The sequence below is a fragment of the Jatropha curcas genome, chromosome 7 (assembly GCF_041381405.1).
Source record: "Jatropha curcas cultivar XTBG-Jc1 chromosome 7, XTBG_Jcur_1.0, whole genome shotgun sequence".
Classification (NCBI taxonomy): domain Eukaryota; kingdom Viridiplantae; phylum Streptophyta; class Magnoliopsida; order Malpighiales; family Euphorbiaceae; genus Jatropha; species Jatropha curcas.
Genome location: NC_143157.1, coordinates 25608196 through 25624344, shown reverse-complemented (window position 1 = coordinate 25624344; position 16149 = coordinate 25608196). Strand labels below are relative to the sequence as shown.

Genomic DNA, 16149 nt, shown 5'->3' with positions numbered 1-16149 from the left:
TCGACGTTTTCTTCACGCAGCTCTCTCAAACCTGTTATATTAGTAAACGTCGTCGTTTCTTAAGTTGCTTGTCTTTTGGGAAGGCCCTTAGCATACCCGCCTTTTTCCTTCTTCACTCTCTTCCAGTAGCAACTAGCAAGTCCTCCGAAAAGCATCAAAACACCATTTTCCCTCCCTTTTACAAACTCAAAAATCATCATCATCTTCTTCTCTCTACTGAAAAAATTGCTCTGAATAACGATCAAATAGCAACCAGCAGTGATTGCTTTCTCTAATTCCACTGTCTAAATTAAGATTGAGTAACTTTCATGGCTCCATTATATATTACAGTGCTCGCAACACATATATAAAGTTTCCTCAGTCAAAAAATATATATAGAGCTTTAAGAGAAGATGAGTACGGTTGATAAGATGCTGATAAAAGGAATCCGGAGTTTCGATCCGGAGAACAAAAACGTTGTTACCTTCTTCAAGCCCTTAACCCTAATCGTTGGCCCAAACGGCGCTGGCAAAACCGTAATATCTCCTTCTTCTTCTGTTTGTTTTTTCTTTATATTTTTTGGAGTTTGTTTTGATTTTGTATTTATTTTTTGCCTTTCTATTTGTAGACGATTATAGAGTGTTTAAAGCTTTCTTGCACGGGAGAACTGCCGCCAAATGCGAGGTCTGGCCATAGTTTTATTCACGATCCAAAGGTGCATCTTCCTTTCCTTTCTGTTTGGTTGCATAGATTGTAGAAGTAAGAAAATGTCATTTGGAATCTTATGTTTTATGCTAACTGAATATGTGGTTGTTTTATGGTTCTATATTTTCTTTGTTTTCCAAGTAACTGACTATCTACATGCAGCTTAGTTTTATTTCTATATATTTGAATGGAAGCCTATGCATGTGTTGTTTTGATTTATTACAAAATGTTAAATTGTAAAATCAATTAAGGTAATATAGCTGTATGGACTTTGTTCGATTGAGGTATTTTGTCGTGCTCTTGACATCTGGCAATTTCCTTCTTATTTTCTGAATTACTTTGTATGAGAGTAGTTTTCTTTATGTTAATTTTCGTGTATTCATAGCTATATAATTAATTTAATTATTGTCTGTTTATGTTTGTAGGTTGCAGGGGAAACAGAGACAAAAGGGCAAATTAAGCTACGGTTCAAGACTGCAGCTGGGAAAGATGTCGTATGCATAAGGTCATTCCAGCTAACTCAGAAAGCATCAAAAATGGAGTACAAGGCAATTGAAAGTGTGCTTCAAACTATAAATCCACATACTGGAGAGGTTACAATATCACTTTTCGATTTATGGTTTCTGGACATATCATTGTTGAGTGATTTCATATTTATTTTGGTGAAATATACCTGATCATCTCACATTTTCTTTCTTGGTAATGTACACAATTTTGCCTGTAATGAAAGAAAAGATTTATAAAAGTCCCTTGTTTCTTTTGAAATATTGATAGCTCATATATTATGAGTCCTTATACTGGCTAAACATGTTTTTGGCATTAACATTTTTAGTATATTTCCTCATCAAATTATAAATTTTGGCTAAAATGTTTATACTGATAAAATAAGCTGTCTATGGATCTAGATGCTGAATACCTTCATTTGAAATTACACAGTGAAGTAGAAATAACTTAACTATAGCCATTGTTCTACCGTCTTTATTTCTTCTATCTGTATGTCATGCTTTTGTTAGGCAAATCTTCCTACTGTTTACTCTCAAATCTAAAATCTACTTCAATCTTCTTGTTTATTACTGCACTGCAGAAAGTTTGCCTCAGCTATAGATGTGCTGACATGGACCGAGAAATCCCTGCTTTAATGGGTGTCTCAAAGGCCATTCTGGAGAATGTTATATTTGTTCACCAAGATGAAGCTAACTGGCCGTTGCAGGATCCTTCCACATTAAAAAAGAAGTTTGATGATATCTTCTCTGCCACTCGGTATCCTTTGTGCTTCCTCCTGTGCCATTAGGATAAATTTTAAACTCTGTACTGCAATTGATTTTGCTAAAAAATGCTGTTTGAGGTAAATCTTTCATTCTCACCAATCTTACAATGAAGCAGATATACAAAAGCCTTAGAGGTCATTAAAAAACTTCACAAGGATCAAGCTCAAGAGATAAAGACATACAAACTAAAGTTGGAGAATCTTCAAACCTTAAAGGACTCTGCATATAAGGTTCCAATCCCTTTTCCCATCTATGGTTTGGACAGTTATATTTGGACTTTTAAGTTTTTAGTTCTTAATTTTTTCTTCATTTTTCACTTTAATCGATCTTTCTAATAGTTCATAGGGCAGCAAAAGTTCATTTCATTGGCAGTAAAATAGACTGCTCATCATTTTTATTTAGTGATTCATTTTCCACTGAAAAGGGGTATTCCAGAGCAATGAATGAACACCAACTTCTTTTTCTATGTGCTAGCCTGGTAGGTTTCCCCTTTCTTTATCTCCCTGAGTGGTAGACATTTTTTTATGTTGGGACTGCATAAAGTTTTGTTTCACAGAGGAGGGAAGTTTTTATTGGTTTTCCTAATGACTGGAATCAGTGAATTTCTTTTGCTTAGTCATCATTATTGTAGCTTGTTTTGTTTTACCTCTTATTGCTTATTATTCATCGACTGTATATTATCAAACAAAGATCATTCTGTTCTGGATACTTAAAAGTAACTGCTGCATATACTGTTACCAAGAGTTTGTTGCTTCTCAAACTGTCAAGTGTTTTCACACTACTCTTATGCTACCGAGTAAACCTAGTGTTACCAGGATTGCTCAACTCCCTGTGGAGTTGCAATCCTCATGTGTTTGGGAAAGCGATATGTTCGTGATCGAGAACCTTAGCTTTCTTTATCCCAATTTGTAAGAAGAATATTAAGATGAAATGAAATCCAGATATAGAAGATAAAAGCTATATATTTTAAAGGAAAGAATACATAAAATAGTATCATATTTTATTTGAAATTTGAAGCAACAGTGACGTGCTGGACTCTTGATTCTTGATTTTGGTACAGAGTCTAAAATCTGAATCTGATTCTTCAAATATTTCATTGTTGGGTTTCATTGAATTCTCACATACATTTCTTGATTGTTGATTTGATTTGAGAAATAATAATAAGAGAGAGAGAGAGGGGAGAGAGATGGAATTTGAAGTTATGAAAGGTACATTAGTCAAAGTGGATATGTTTTTTTTTTTTTTTTTAATCACATCAAGTTGTGTTTTTACAGCTTCGGGAAAACATTGTTCAAGATGAAGAGAGAACTGAGTCTTTAAAAGTCCAAATGCAAGATTTAGAAAATAAAGTTCAGAATGTTGATGCAAAAATTCATCAAATTGAAACCACTCTGAAAGATCTTAGAAAGCTACAGGAGCAGGTATCAACAAAAACCGCTGAAAGGAGAACTTGGTTTGAGCAGCAGCAGAGGCAATATGAAGCTCTTGAAGAGGAAAATGAAGGTTTTCTATATTTAGGAGGCCCATAATGATCTCTGTCCTGGTTTTTGAATCAATTCTTTATCTGCTCACCTCTCATCTGAATATATCCTGCACAGTTGCACTAACAGATATACACATGCTTGATTGTGCTCATCATATTGTCTGTAGAATAATTTCCTTGAGATGGTTGCTGCAGTTCTTTTGTGTTGCTTCTAATGTTGCACTTTTTTTACCAATTGTTTAGACACTGATGAAGAGATGATTGAATGGAAAACAAAGTTTGATGAAAAGATTGCATCATTGGAATCTAAAGTTAGAAAGTTGGAGAGGGAAATGAATGACATGGAGACAAAAAGTTCTTTTCTGAAGCAGAGCATTACTGAGTATACCCAAGAGAATTTCAGGCTTCAGACAGAAGCTGACGTAATCTCCGTGAAAGCCTTTCAGATTTTGAAAGTTTGATTGTTTTCCAATTAAGGTGGAATGTTAAAATGACTTCTTTTTTTTGAAATTAGGCTCACATTTCGCTGAAGAATGAAAGGGATTCTACCATCCAAAAACTTTATGCAAAACATAATTTAGGGTCTCTTCCACATGCCCCTTTCAGCGATGATGTTGCTTTGAACCTCACAAATAGACTAAAATCAAGGTTAATAGATCTCGAGAAGGATTTAAAAGATAAAAAGGTCTCTCTCTCTCTCTGTCTTTGTGTGTGTGTGTGTGTGTGTGTGTGTGTGTGTGTGTTGTGTGTGAGTTACCTGAATGCATGAGTGTGTGCACAAGCTCATGTAATCGTTCTCATGTTTGGCTGGATATATTGTTTCTTTACATGCCAGCATGCACGTATATATGCATCTATATACTCGTATGCATGGATGTACTTCATAATAGCAATTTTAAGATTCCAAAATTGTTTCTCTGTATGCCTTGAACTTGAAGTTTCTTTTGAGGAAAAATATAAATGTCATTTCAGACATCAAACAACAATGAAGTTAAGACGGCAGAGGATCACTATTGGGATGCAAATGACCGTTGGAAAAACATTGAGGCCCAAAAGCATGCTAAACTGGAGATAAAGGTGCATATATAACACCCTCGCAACCCCGCCTGCAATTGCTTTTTCCCCATCCTTTCTCTCTGGGTGGATTTATGTGTGTTGATATGTTTCCTAGGGCTATTTTCTTCATGTTTGATAATGTTTTATAAATATTGATATTTTTATGCAGAATGGCATTATGAATCGCATTACAGAGAAGGAACTTGAGCATGCTTCATTTGAAGAAAAAGTTGTTCATGTTAACCTTTCTCATCTGGATGAAAAAGAAAAGAACTTGGTGAGGATGACTCACTTTCTGCAAAATTTCTTGCTCGGAATCCAATATCTTTCTCTTATCAAACAAAATGAGGCTGTTTAAGAACCAAAACAGAAATAACTAAAAGAGTTGTATCTTTGCAGAAACTTGAAGTTGAGAGAAAGACAAACCAGCTTGCTGAAAGAGATTTTGAATCAAACATTCTTCGAAAGGAAAGTGAGCGATATGGCATAGAGCAACAGATTAAGGCAGTTGAACGGGAGAGAGAAATCTTGGCTCGAGACTCCGAGGACAGAGTCAAACTGAACCTGAAGAAGGAAGAGTTGGAGAATATCAAGAAGAAGCATAGGAAAATGTAATAGAATCTTTCTTGCCTGTTTTTGGCGTTTTGCGAGTCTCTGGTATGTTCTTATGTAGTTTTCTTTTCTTTCTCTTTTTTGGCTAATGCCTGTTCATTTTTTATTTTGGCCCTAGAATTGATGAGTGGAAGGACAGAATCAAAGGAGTGCTAAAGGGGAGACTTCCTGCTGATAAGGATATGAAGAAGGAAATTATTCAAGCCCAAAGGTTCCCCTACCTCTTTAATTTGACTTTATATTTGGGGATGACATCTCCATGACAATTCATGAGCTTGTGCTACTATTGCATACGCCTCATTTAGGCTCTGCAGCAAATTAGTTTGACCGTGATTGTTCTCATGGTTTTTTATTTATCAGTGTCATTTACAAAACTACATGAGATTATTGATAGTGCTACTTTTATTCTTCCCCACTCTCCCTTCCCACCCTTTCCAAGTTGTATCTCTGTATTAAATTATGTATATTATACACTCTCCTTTCAGTTTTTAGTGGTGTGTGAGTAGAGGTGAGCCAACAGTCAATTCGGTTCAAAACCGAACCGAACCGCACCAAGGCAGAGAAAGGCAAACTGAACTTCCAGGAGTAAAATCGAATCGAACCTGCTCATTTTGGTTGGTTTTTGCAGTATTTGTTTGGGTCGGTTCGGTTTTAAGCCTAACTGATCATCTCTGATCATCTTTGTAAAACTGAGCTGAATCAAAAGAAAACTTCAGTTTGAACCGAATACCAATCTTCTTTATAAGCAACCAACCGAACTGTTCGGTTGATCATTTTGCTTACCCTTATATGTGAGTGTGTTGTATCCTTGCCTAGTAGCCTGCTAAATGATATTACATTATGCATCTTTAACCATTCCTTTATTTTATTCCTTCCTCTTTCTGTTCCCCCCCCCCCCCCCCTAAAATTTTAAAGTTTGCCTATATTAGTTGGTTTGTATGTATTTATATTTCCATTTTCCACTGCTATCAATTTGGGTGGTATGTTTAAATGTATTTTGAATTCTGCCTATGTTAGGAGGTGTATGATAATGTAATACAGCATTTAAAACTAAATTTTTATCACTTTTATTTTAAGTTGTTTGATAGTACTTATCTGCATATCACTTAAAAAGTTTCTATTAAGTTAATGTTGCTTAAACATTAAGTCAAAAAGCATTTAACATAAAATTTGCACCATGTACCCTCAAATATTCGAGTTTTAAACACACTTTAATGTTCAGCATTTTAACCATTCAGAGCTTAAATTTCAACTCTTAATTTCCAAGTACTTTATTTTCAGTTTTATTTTGTGGTTCTTCTTCTTTTAAACTTTTAAATTGTGCCTTTCTTCTTTTTAAAATTCTAAACTCTGGCTTAGTGGGTTTATGTGTATGCATTGAGTGTTTGCACTGCAATGTATCTGGATCCTGTTCTCAAAATGGAACCTTGGTTTCTGCCTATGTTAGTGGTTCTTCTTCTTTGAAATTTGAAATTCTGATGTTTAGTCAACTCAAATAGGTATATAACTGCTTGAAGAGGTATCTGAGATACCTTTGGTTGATTTTGAATTCTCCCCTGATATGTTGGTCAATCAGTTTTTGTTGCTGGTTAATAAGTCAGAGTTTGCCCTGCAGGGTTCTTGGGTGTTTTAAACTCTCTAAATTAAATGTTTTCAATAAGATATTGACTTCTTCCTTAAGTTGATTTTGCTTCTGGCACAGGGCTCTTGGAACAGAATATGATGACTTGAATTCAAAATCTAGAGAAGCTGAGAAGGAAGTAAATGTGTTGCAGATGAAAATACAAGAAGCTAATAATAACCTGTCCAAACTTCGCAAGGATATGGATTGTGAGTATTGATTCATAAGCTGAAATGATGTTGGAATTTTGGGCCCGGGGAAGTTCTTAAATTTTAATTTTAATTATTTGCTTTTGTTTTAATTGGGCCTAACACCAAGATAATTCAAATTACCAAAGGGAGTTTGCCCTTTCATTTTGTTTTTACCCGTTGTAGTACTTTTGTTCCCTTTCAACTTCTCATTGACAACAATGAAGTGGAAGATGATACAATGGATAAGCTAGAGTTTTTAAGAAACCTTTTTTGTTATTTTTTTTGTGGTTCAGACATTCATTTTTCTTGAAGAATTTGTATGATTCAGTAGTTGTCATAAAGGATCTAACTAGAATCTTTTTGTACGCATATGTATCCTGTTCAAAACATGATCTTGTACAATCATTTCTGGTTAGTAAAACCTTAATTCATGAATTTGGTTATCTTTCCTCAGACTTTCAGACTGTCAGTTAGATTTGAAGGGCTTTGGCATTGTATACCAACCATATCAACTGTATGGCTTTACATGAACCAGTGAACCGCATAGGATCTTAGTGAGCCTTAGCATATGGTATTTTCAGATTATATTGATACTAATAGATTTACCTTACATAGCTGATTTTATATTTATCTATTGATACCAAATCAGAGTAGCGTTGCTGTGGAGCAGTACTTGTATCTGCTTTTATGTAAGGATTATAATGGTGTTGAAGTACGTCTGCTTAATTTACTCTTGAATTCATGTAGGGCTCGGTTTTGATTGGGACAATTTTCTGTATTTTTTTTGTTAGTAAAGCCTGTAAGGCTAGTCTTATCTGCATTTCATGCTTCCCAAGTAATCCTGGATTACCCTGCCAGTTACCTAGAATATGGAACAGAATGGGTGACTAAGTTCCAAGGGCTTACAAGTAAAAATCCCACATCATGCTCCAGGCTGTGATTTCTTGTCATCAATTAAAAGAAGAGTGAAGTTTAACCTTTTTGGCTTTTCTAAGTTTTTTAAGAACTTAGGTTCATGATGCCATTGCATTTTCCATAAAGAAACTTTGGCTTTCATGGAAATAATAGAACACCTTGCTGTATTTGTTCCACAGCTATGGTAGTTAAGAATCACATGGGAACTTGGCATTTTTGCTTGGTTATCTCTTTATCATTCTTGTCCTCCTCTACAATTTTTGGCTGATAGTATCTCGTGGTTTGTTTACTTAAGTTTACATATGAATTATATTTTGATGTTTAGCAAGGAAGAGATTTATTGAATCCAAACTCCAGTTCTTGGATCAACAATCAGTTACCATTGATTTGTACCTCAAAGTTTTGGACTCTGCAAAGGAGAAAAAAGATGTCCAGAAAAGGTTCATGGATTTGACTTTCATTTACTCATATGTGTGTGTGTGTGTGCTTTTTACATGATGGCATTCAATTGCTATGGCTATAATGGTGCTAATTATGTGTCTGTGACTTGCCTACAGCAAGTACAATATTGCAGATGGTATGCGGCAGATGTTTGATCCTTTTGAAAGAGTTGCCCGTGCTCATCACATGTGCCCTTGCTGTGAGCGTCCTTTCTCTGTTGAAGAGGAAGATGAATTTGTTAAAAAGGTTAAGTCTGCATTTTTTAAACGGATCATGAATGTAACTGTATTCTCTGATGCCTGTTCTCCTACTCAGACAACTGAAATTTTCCAGGGGATAATCTTGCTTAAGCTTCTTATGATTTTTTCTGAACATGCTGATATCGTCATGTGAAATACAGCAAAGAGTGAAGGCTGCAAGTTCTGCTGAGCACATGAAAGTGTTGGCTGTAGAGTCCTCAAATGCAGATTCTTATTTTCAGCAGCTGGACAAGCTCCGTATGGTTTATGAGGAATACATCAAAATTGGCAAGGAAACAATTCCTTCTGCAGAAAAAAATTTGCAAGCACTTACCGAGGAGTTGGACCAGAAGTCTCAAGCCCTTGACGATGTAAGTATTAGCTTTGGCACTTTTAATCTTTAGAATATGTGAATCTGTTGTATTAAATTTATTTCATAGCCATCTTCTGATTTTAGTTCATAATAAAAATTAGTGTCTATCCTACACAAACTTGGTAATTTCCCATAGTAGTATCTCTAGCAATATAACGTGACAGATGAGTATGAAATTGTTATTGTACCTATTCAAAATTATTGTACATGGAAGAGAATGGTCGTCCTTCGTATTATTTTGTCAAAGATGGGACAAGAGTTCTTTCATTTGTTTCCATAGAAGAGGGTGAAGGAGCAACATGGAAGAGAATGGTGATGGAAATTATTGTATACAGAAAGAGAAGGGCCAAGAATTCTTTGTCAAAGATGGGACAAGAGTTCTTTCATTTGTTTCCATAGAGAAGAAATTATTGTATTAATATTATTGTTTCAGTAATGGCTGGGTATCCCTTGACTGTGCTTGGCATTCAGGGAGTCCACGTACAGTTTATCCCATATGATAAACCATAGAAACATGAGTACGTGTATGATGATGCAGAGAGTTTTTGGTAGGGGAAAAATGTGCATAATGTAATCATTTAGCCAACAGAAAGCATGTCAAATAATCAAACATAAGTTTGCTGAATTGACTGGCTAATGATGTAGCCTTTCTTAATTCTTAAACATACTTGTATAAGCTATATTTGATTTTGTGTTTCTCTTTTTCATTTTTTTTTTCTAACTTTTTTCCATCAATTTTTCTGCTCTTGTTGTTATGGGCCACTTACCAATGGGAAAGCGACTCAGTAATGCCTTTTTGAATCAAAGGGTTTTTATTTTACAGGAATAATTGTTTTTTGTGACGTCATGTTGACATGTCATTACTTGTTAATGATGATGTTTTATTATTAGTTTTGGCTATGTTAAGAATTATTTTGCCTATAGGTGTTGGGTGGCAATGTTAAGAATGATTTTGCTTATAGGTATTGGGTGTTTTAGCTCAAATAAAGGCTGAGAAGGACTCAGTTGAGGCCCTGGTACAGCCTATTGAAACTGCTGATAGGCTTTATCAAGAAATTCAAACCTTGCAAGTATTTGTTGATGATTTGGAGTACAAGCTTGACTTTCGAGGGCAAGGCATCAGATCTACAGAAGAAATTCAGTCAGAACTTAGCAGTTTGCAGGACAAAAGGTCTATATAATTTCAACTTATCCAGTAATTATTTCTGTTTTTTATTGTAAGCCTCATTAAATTATCAAGGGACTAGTGAGCATGCTCATTATTTCAAATGCTTTCCCATTTTTACAAAATGATTTTTAAGCCAGCTTTGAATTTCATACGACCATTCATATTGGTTTCCAGAATTGAGATTGATATCCTTATTTGCTTGCTATTTATTTTCTTAAATTTCATCTTTGTCTTGTCAACCAGGGATGCTTTGCGTACTGAACTGGAAAAGTTAAGGGATGAACAAAGATACATGGAAAATGATCTGTCCAACATTCAATTGCGATGGCATTCTCTAAGGGAGGAAAAACTTAATGTAGCTAACACCTTGATTAATGTCAAAAAAGCAGAAGAAGAATTGGAACGGTTGGTTGAAGAAAAAAAACAAGTTGAGCTTGATGAGAAGGTTGTATTTCATCTGGCTGGTTATTGATATCACTTGTCTTAATTATCAAAAGTTTATGATGCATATGTGCACTTCCATGCTGGTGCTTGTTGATTGCATTTCAGAATCAAGTTTATCATATGAGTATCTTAAGAGTTTCTTTTTTCTCTTGAGTTTAATGAAATATAGCTCAATAGGCATGAGAAAACATTATTGCAAATCATATCACTGAATTTAAGGGCTAATAATAATTACCAAAAAAAACTCAAAAGATTGTTCCAGCTGTGCAGGTATTAATAGGGTTTATAGTATCAATTATATACACTTAATGGTGTCAATTGTGGCTGCTGGCTTAGAATGGAGGTGTCTGTTAAAGCACCTCTTGTGCTGAAATGGACTGTAAAAAAAAAGGGAAAAAAGAAAGGAAGCAATATGTTGTACACAAGACTACAAGAGTGAGAAAGGTTTATTAAGTATTAAAATAATTCAAAATGTCATGGGAACAAACCTTTTTTTCCATATTTTATGCATATAATATAGTCGTCTCTGCCAGTAGACTGTGTAATATGGATATAGGATAATGTGCTAAGGAAAAAAGTGGTGTGGAGTTTCCAAAAAAAAATTTCAAGCAGGTCTGCTTGAATCATAGCATTAAGGAATTTAATCTGTTGCACTGGATTTTGTTTCTATTAAGGTAATTCAGGGCTTATTTAAGCATTTTTGCTAGTGGAATTTGAACTCTTTGTGTTTATGAAAGCGTGCAGTTATTTCAGCACCTTAGTCATTGACTCGTTAGGTAGGTTTTGAGAAAACTGATCAAGTATCAGTATCAGTTGGTGATGCTTTGTGCTATATTTTCATGATTTTATACATTTTGGATTAGGTTATCAACTGATACTGAATATAAAATTCCATGGCTTAAGTTTTCCAGCTTGATGTTGTTAACTCTAGTTTAAAATTTAATAAATGAAAATCTCACTGAAAAGCCTAGTGCACAGTAAATTGACTTTCTTGTTACCGTTTCAGCATTTGGCAGAGGCTCTTGGCCCTTTATCTAAGGAGAGAGAAAAATTACAGAGTTACCTTAGTGAACTGAAAGTCAAACTTGAGCAGGAATACGATGAGCAGAAAAAACAATTAGACAATTATCAGTTCGAAGTTGAAGCATTGCTTAAAATTAATTCTATAATTAAGGAGTGAGTTTTATTGAACCGAGGATTCATTTACAAGATTACATCTTGTCATTTCTTAAAGCACTAATTTTGTTCTTCTAGGTACCGTGACTTAAAAAAAGGGGAGAAATTTAAGGAGGTTCAAGAAAAACTCTCTCTATCTCAGTCTCAACTTCAAATTTGTGAAAATAGGAGCAAGGAGATTTTGGCTGATTTAAACCGAAGTAAAGAGATTTTGCTGAAACAAGATTCCATAAAAAGGAATATTGAGGATAACTTGAATTACAGGAAGACAAAAGCTGAAGTGGATAAGCTTACCCAGGAGATTGAATCATTGGAAGAGAGAATACTGAATATTGGTGGGGTTTCTACTGTTGAAGCTGAACTTATTAGACACTCACAAGAAAGAGAGAGACTTCTTTCAGAGGTACAAATTAAAATTGAGAAACAATTTCATGCATCCATTATAATGTAATTAAGATTGCCAGTTAGTATAAAGCTGTTTTGCATTTCAGTGATGGTATGCTTGCTCACTTTGTTAAAAATATTTAGTCAATTAAGTTATCAAAAGGTTCAAGAACTTTATTTTTGTAGCGATGGCTTGTCATATTAAGTTTTTTTAATATGCATAAAATTACTTGGACATTCAAGAAGAGGAGAATAATATTCTAAGACTTGCAAGTTGTTTATTTTCAAGCTGACCCTTTTACTATCTACTATTTGATTAACCAATCCTTTATATTGGAATGAGTGAAGAGTCAAATGTTTTGGCAAGTCCTCCTTGGGAGATGAATGAAGATAATTTTGAATCATAGCTCAAGAGTTTTGTTCTTCCCTTGTTGCAGTAATATCTTGGGGTTTGCAATAATAACTTGAAGCCCTAAATGTATGTTTTAATCTTGTTGAAAAATACAGTATTGTTCCTTTTGTAGGTTGTTGCAATTGGTAAATTAGATAGTTTAACTTTGATATTCTCAGAAAAAGGTTAAACCATATATATTAGCATGGATTAGATAATTACTTCATCCCAGTCACCACTCCCTCAGTTCCTTCTTTCTACATTGCAAAATTGTTTACTCTATTTGGTTTGTAATGGCAATAATCCTATTTAAGGGTTTACCTTGGGATGGTTTCATAACACAATGTTTCAATCTTAACTTATTTGCATTTGCTCGGAAAGGTAGTCAAGGATAATTTGTTGCACTCAAGAACTTGGTAATAAATCGTGTCCCTGAATTAGGGTATTATTGTTGCTGATTTTAAATTCATATTCCATGTAAATCACAACAGCGAAATTTCAGTAACAGATATTCTGGACATGTGTTGAGAATTCATGCAGTAAGGCCGGAGATCAAACTTTTGTGATTCACACCAGCAATTTAGAATGCTATCGTCGGATAAAATACTCATGTTACTGATATTTTTAAATAGTTTCATGATGCCCCCCACTGAACATGTATCTCTCTTTTTTTTTTTTTTTTTTTTTTTTTTTTTTTTTTTTTTTTGTTGAGATTCCCCACCCCCCTTTTTTAGAGCTTTGTGTATGTGAAGTGGATTTGGTGTATTAGGCAGTTATAGATATAATTATTTGCTTCCCATGCTGGATAGAAGTGTGGGAAGACCCATTTGACACGATTTGTGTTCTATTATTCGGTGTATAATTTGCTTTGGAAGAACCATAGGATCTTCTGACGCATTGTAATTTTGTGCGGTAAACATCTATTATGTTACTCATGGTTTGGACACTTGGCCAATTCTTGATGTGTTGAATTCTTGTTTTTTTTTTTTTTTTAATGGGTGGGGGTGTGCCAGAGGAAAAAATGGGATCTGTATCAGATGGAGAGAGAGAGATCCAAAAATTTTCTAATGAACATGCTGATGCTGTACATCTTGGACCCTCCCCAAAGCCTGTTGTAGGGGAAGGATGGTCCTCTTGGACACTTTTTAATTCTATGCATGCAGAGGAGTTCTATGGCTGTAAACAATTTGAAGGGGTTTTTTACGAACACTAAAGGTTGTCCCAGTTCTTCCCAGTGGGAAAATGTTGTGGATTCACCATTTTGTATATTTTTCTCCCATATTATTTCTCCTGTCAAACGTTCTGTTGTTACTGATTTCCTGTCTAAAAAACTGTCTTATGCCACCATTTTGACTAATTTGTAAAGGATTAACCTTTTTGTCTCTTTTTAACTGAAAACAGTTAAACAAGTGTCGTGGTACAATGTCAGTTTACCAGAGCAATATTTCAAAGAATAAGATTGATCTTAAACAGTCCCAATACAAGGACATTGACAAGCGATATTTTGACCAACTAATTCAGCTTAAGGTAGGACAGCTTTCTGATTACTTGAACTTGTGCTTCTTTGTTTCTCTTTCTAATCTATTAGTGACTTAAACATTATGTGACAGACAACTGAAATGGCAAACAAGGACCTGGACAGATACTACAATGCCCTTGACAAGTGAGCTTTTTCTGAACGAGTTCTTTTGTGTTCTTGCATGTTTGTTTCTCTGCTTGAGCTGGTCGTTTATTGTTTGGACTTATTTTACAAGTGCATATGCAAAATTATTGCTGTCTTCCAATTGTTTGCTACTTTGCTCCGATTACATTTATCACCTATACCGTTATGATTTTTAAGAAAGCCTCCTGATGTTTTTAGAGCATTGATGCGCTTCCATACAATGAAAATGGAAGAAATAAATAAAATCATAAGGGAATTGTGGCAACAAACATACAGAGGACAAGATATAGATTACATTAGCATTCATTCAGATTCGGAAGGTGCTGGGACTCGTTCTTACAGCTATAAGGTATGGACTATGGAATATCTTCACAACAATGCTCACTTCTTACAATTCTGTCTCTGAATTCGCCTGAATAAATATGCCTGAATGAAACCAAGCAACCCGAAACTCTACTTTGTCAACTTATCGTTAATGGATGTCATTTCAACCTTTCAATGAATGCACTCCTTATATTGCCTTTTCTTCATTGATTGTAGAATCATCGTCTCTGCTACATTCATCTTATGGACCATTTTATTCTCTGTTAAGCATCGGTGATGTGGATAATAGTCTTCAACTTTGCTAGAACTTAAATCACATAAAGACACATATCTGCACTTATCTTTCCCCAGCCATCTCTTTCTCATTTAGACGTGGATAATAGTCTTCAACTTTGCTAGAAACTTAAATCACATAAAGACACATATCTGCACTTATCTTTCCCCAGCCATCTCTTTCTCATTTAGACGTGGATAATAGTCTTCAACTTTGCTAGAAACTTAAATCACATAAAGACACATATGTGCACTTCTCTTTCCCCAGCCATCTCTTTCTCATTTAATCTCTACCATTAAATGCTGTGAAAAACAGGTTCTAATGCAGACTGGAGATGCAGAGCTGGAAATGAGAGGGCGGTGCAGTGCTGGTCAGAAGGTGAGTAATAATCAAAAGTTGCTTCCCTTTGTTTTCTTATGAAAAAAAAAAAATTGTAAAAGAAAAAGGAGAGCGAAAGACTTCTTGGGCTTTGGTTTCAGGTCCTAGCTTCTCTCATCATTCGGTTAGCTTTAGCCGAGACATTCTGCCTCAACTGTGGAATACTAGCCCTAGATGAGCCTACAACAAACTTGGATGGCCCAAACGCAGAGTCTCTTGCTGCAGCTCTTCTTAGGTATGATCTCTCTATTTTCGTCCTTTTTAACAGGATAGTGTAACTAACCAATTTGAGACATCTCACAAATTTTGGTGCAACTTATAATTATCTTCACTTTCTCAAGAATCATGGAGGATAGAAAAGGCCAGGAGAATTTTCAACTTATTGTAATTACTCATGATGAACGCTTTGCTCAACTAATTGGTCAACGGCAGCACGCAGAAAGATATTATAGAGTCGCAAAAGATGATCAGTAAGGCTTTTTTTTTTTTTCTTAATTTGATATTTTTTTTTTGTACGTGATTTGCAGACTGTTAACTTATGTAGCTCTGTTTTTCAGTCAGCATAGCATAATTGAAGCCCAAGAAATTTTTGATTGATAAATCCCTTCAAGATGAGGTAGAAGCATCTTGCGCTCGGGTGGAGAAAGACATGAAATTCTTGGTTTCAAATTGCTTGATTTCAGTTATCTGTATGTAAATTAATTGTCATATAGCAATTTTCCCCTCTTATTATATAATATTTTGATTTTCTTAATTGAAAGCTATGAACAGAACAAAATGAAATTGGCTGCACTGCATGCGCTGTAATTAAAATAAAATAGCCTATCAAATTTGACAGTAAATGTAAATTAATGAACTCCCATTTGCAATAGCTGATGTACAGTTAAGCAAGTGTCGGAAGACTGGAGATCCGTTTCACCCGAAACAAAAATGGAAAATTAAAAAATAATGCTTCAAAGTTCATTTATGTTATCAGTGAAATTGACTTAAAAGATAAAGGTAATTATAGTGTTATCAACAGCTATATACATATATTAAAAGCAGTACAAGTTACCTCAAAAATA

The 16149-nt window shown here is 34.8% G+C and overlaps 1 protein-coding gene across 1 annotated transcript; it reads left to right on the top strand.

Moving 5' to 3' along the window:
• The first annotated feature begins 96 nt into the window (after positions 1 to 96).
• RAD50 (DNA repair-recombination protein (RAD50)) lies at positions 97 to 15839 on the top strand. Its single transcript, XM_012215697.4, has 27 exons — positions 97 to 515; positions 608 to 694; positions 1110 to 1277; positions 1769 to 1944; positions 2068 to 2182; positions 3227 to 3455; positions 3679 to 3857; positions 3950 to 4120; positions 4408 to 4512; positions 4661 to 4768; positions 4891 to 5102; positions 5222 to 5314; positions 6806 to 6933; positions 8156 to 8270; positions 8388 to 8517; positions 8672 to 8881; positions 9846 to 10054; positions 10295 to 10496; positions 11502 to 11671; positions 11750 to 12074; positions 13848 to 13973; positions 14057 to 14109; positions 14308 to 14458; positions 15023 to 15085; positions 15187 to 15320; positions 15427 to 15555; positions 15643 to 15839. The coding sequence occupies exons 1-27, from the start codon at positions 393 to 395 to the stop codon at positions 15680 to 15682; spliced, it is 3951 nt and encodes a 1316-aa protein (XP_012071087.1). The 5' UTR covers positions 97 to 392; the 3' UTR covers positions 15683 to 15839.
• Positions 15840 to 16149: the final 310 nt, after the last annotated feature.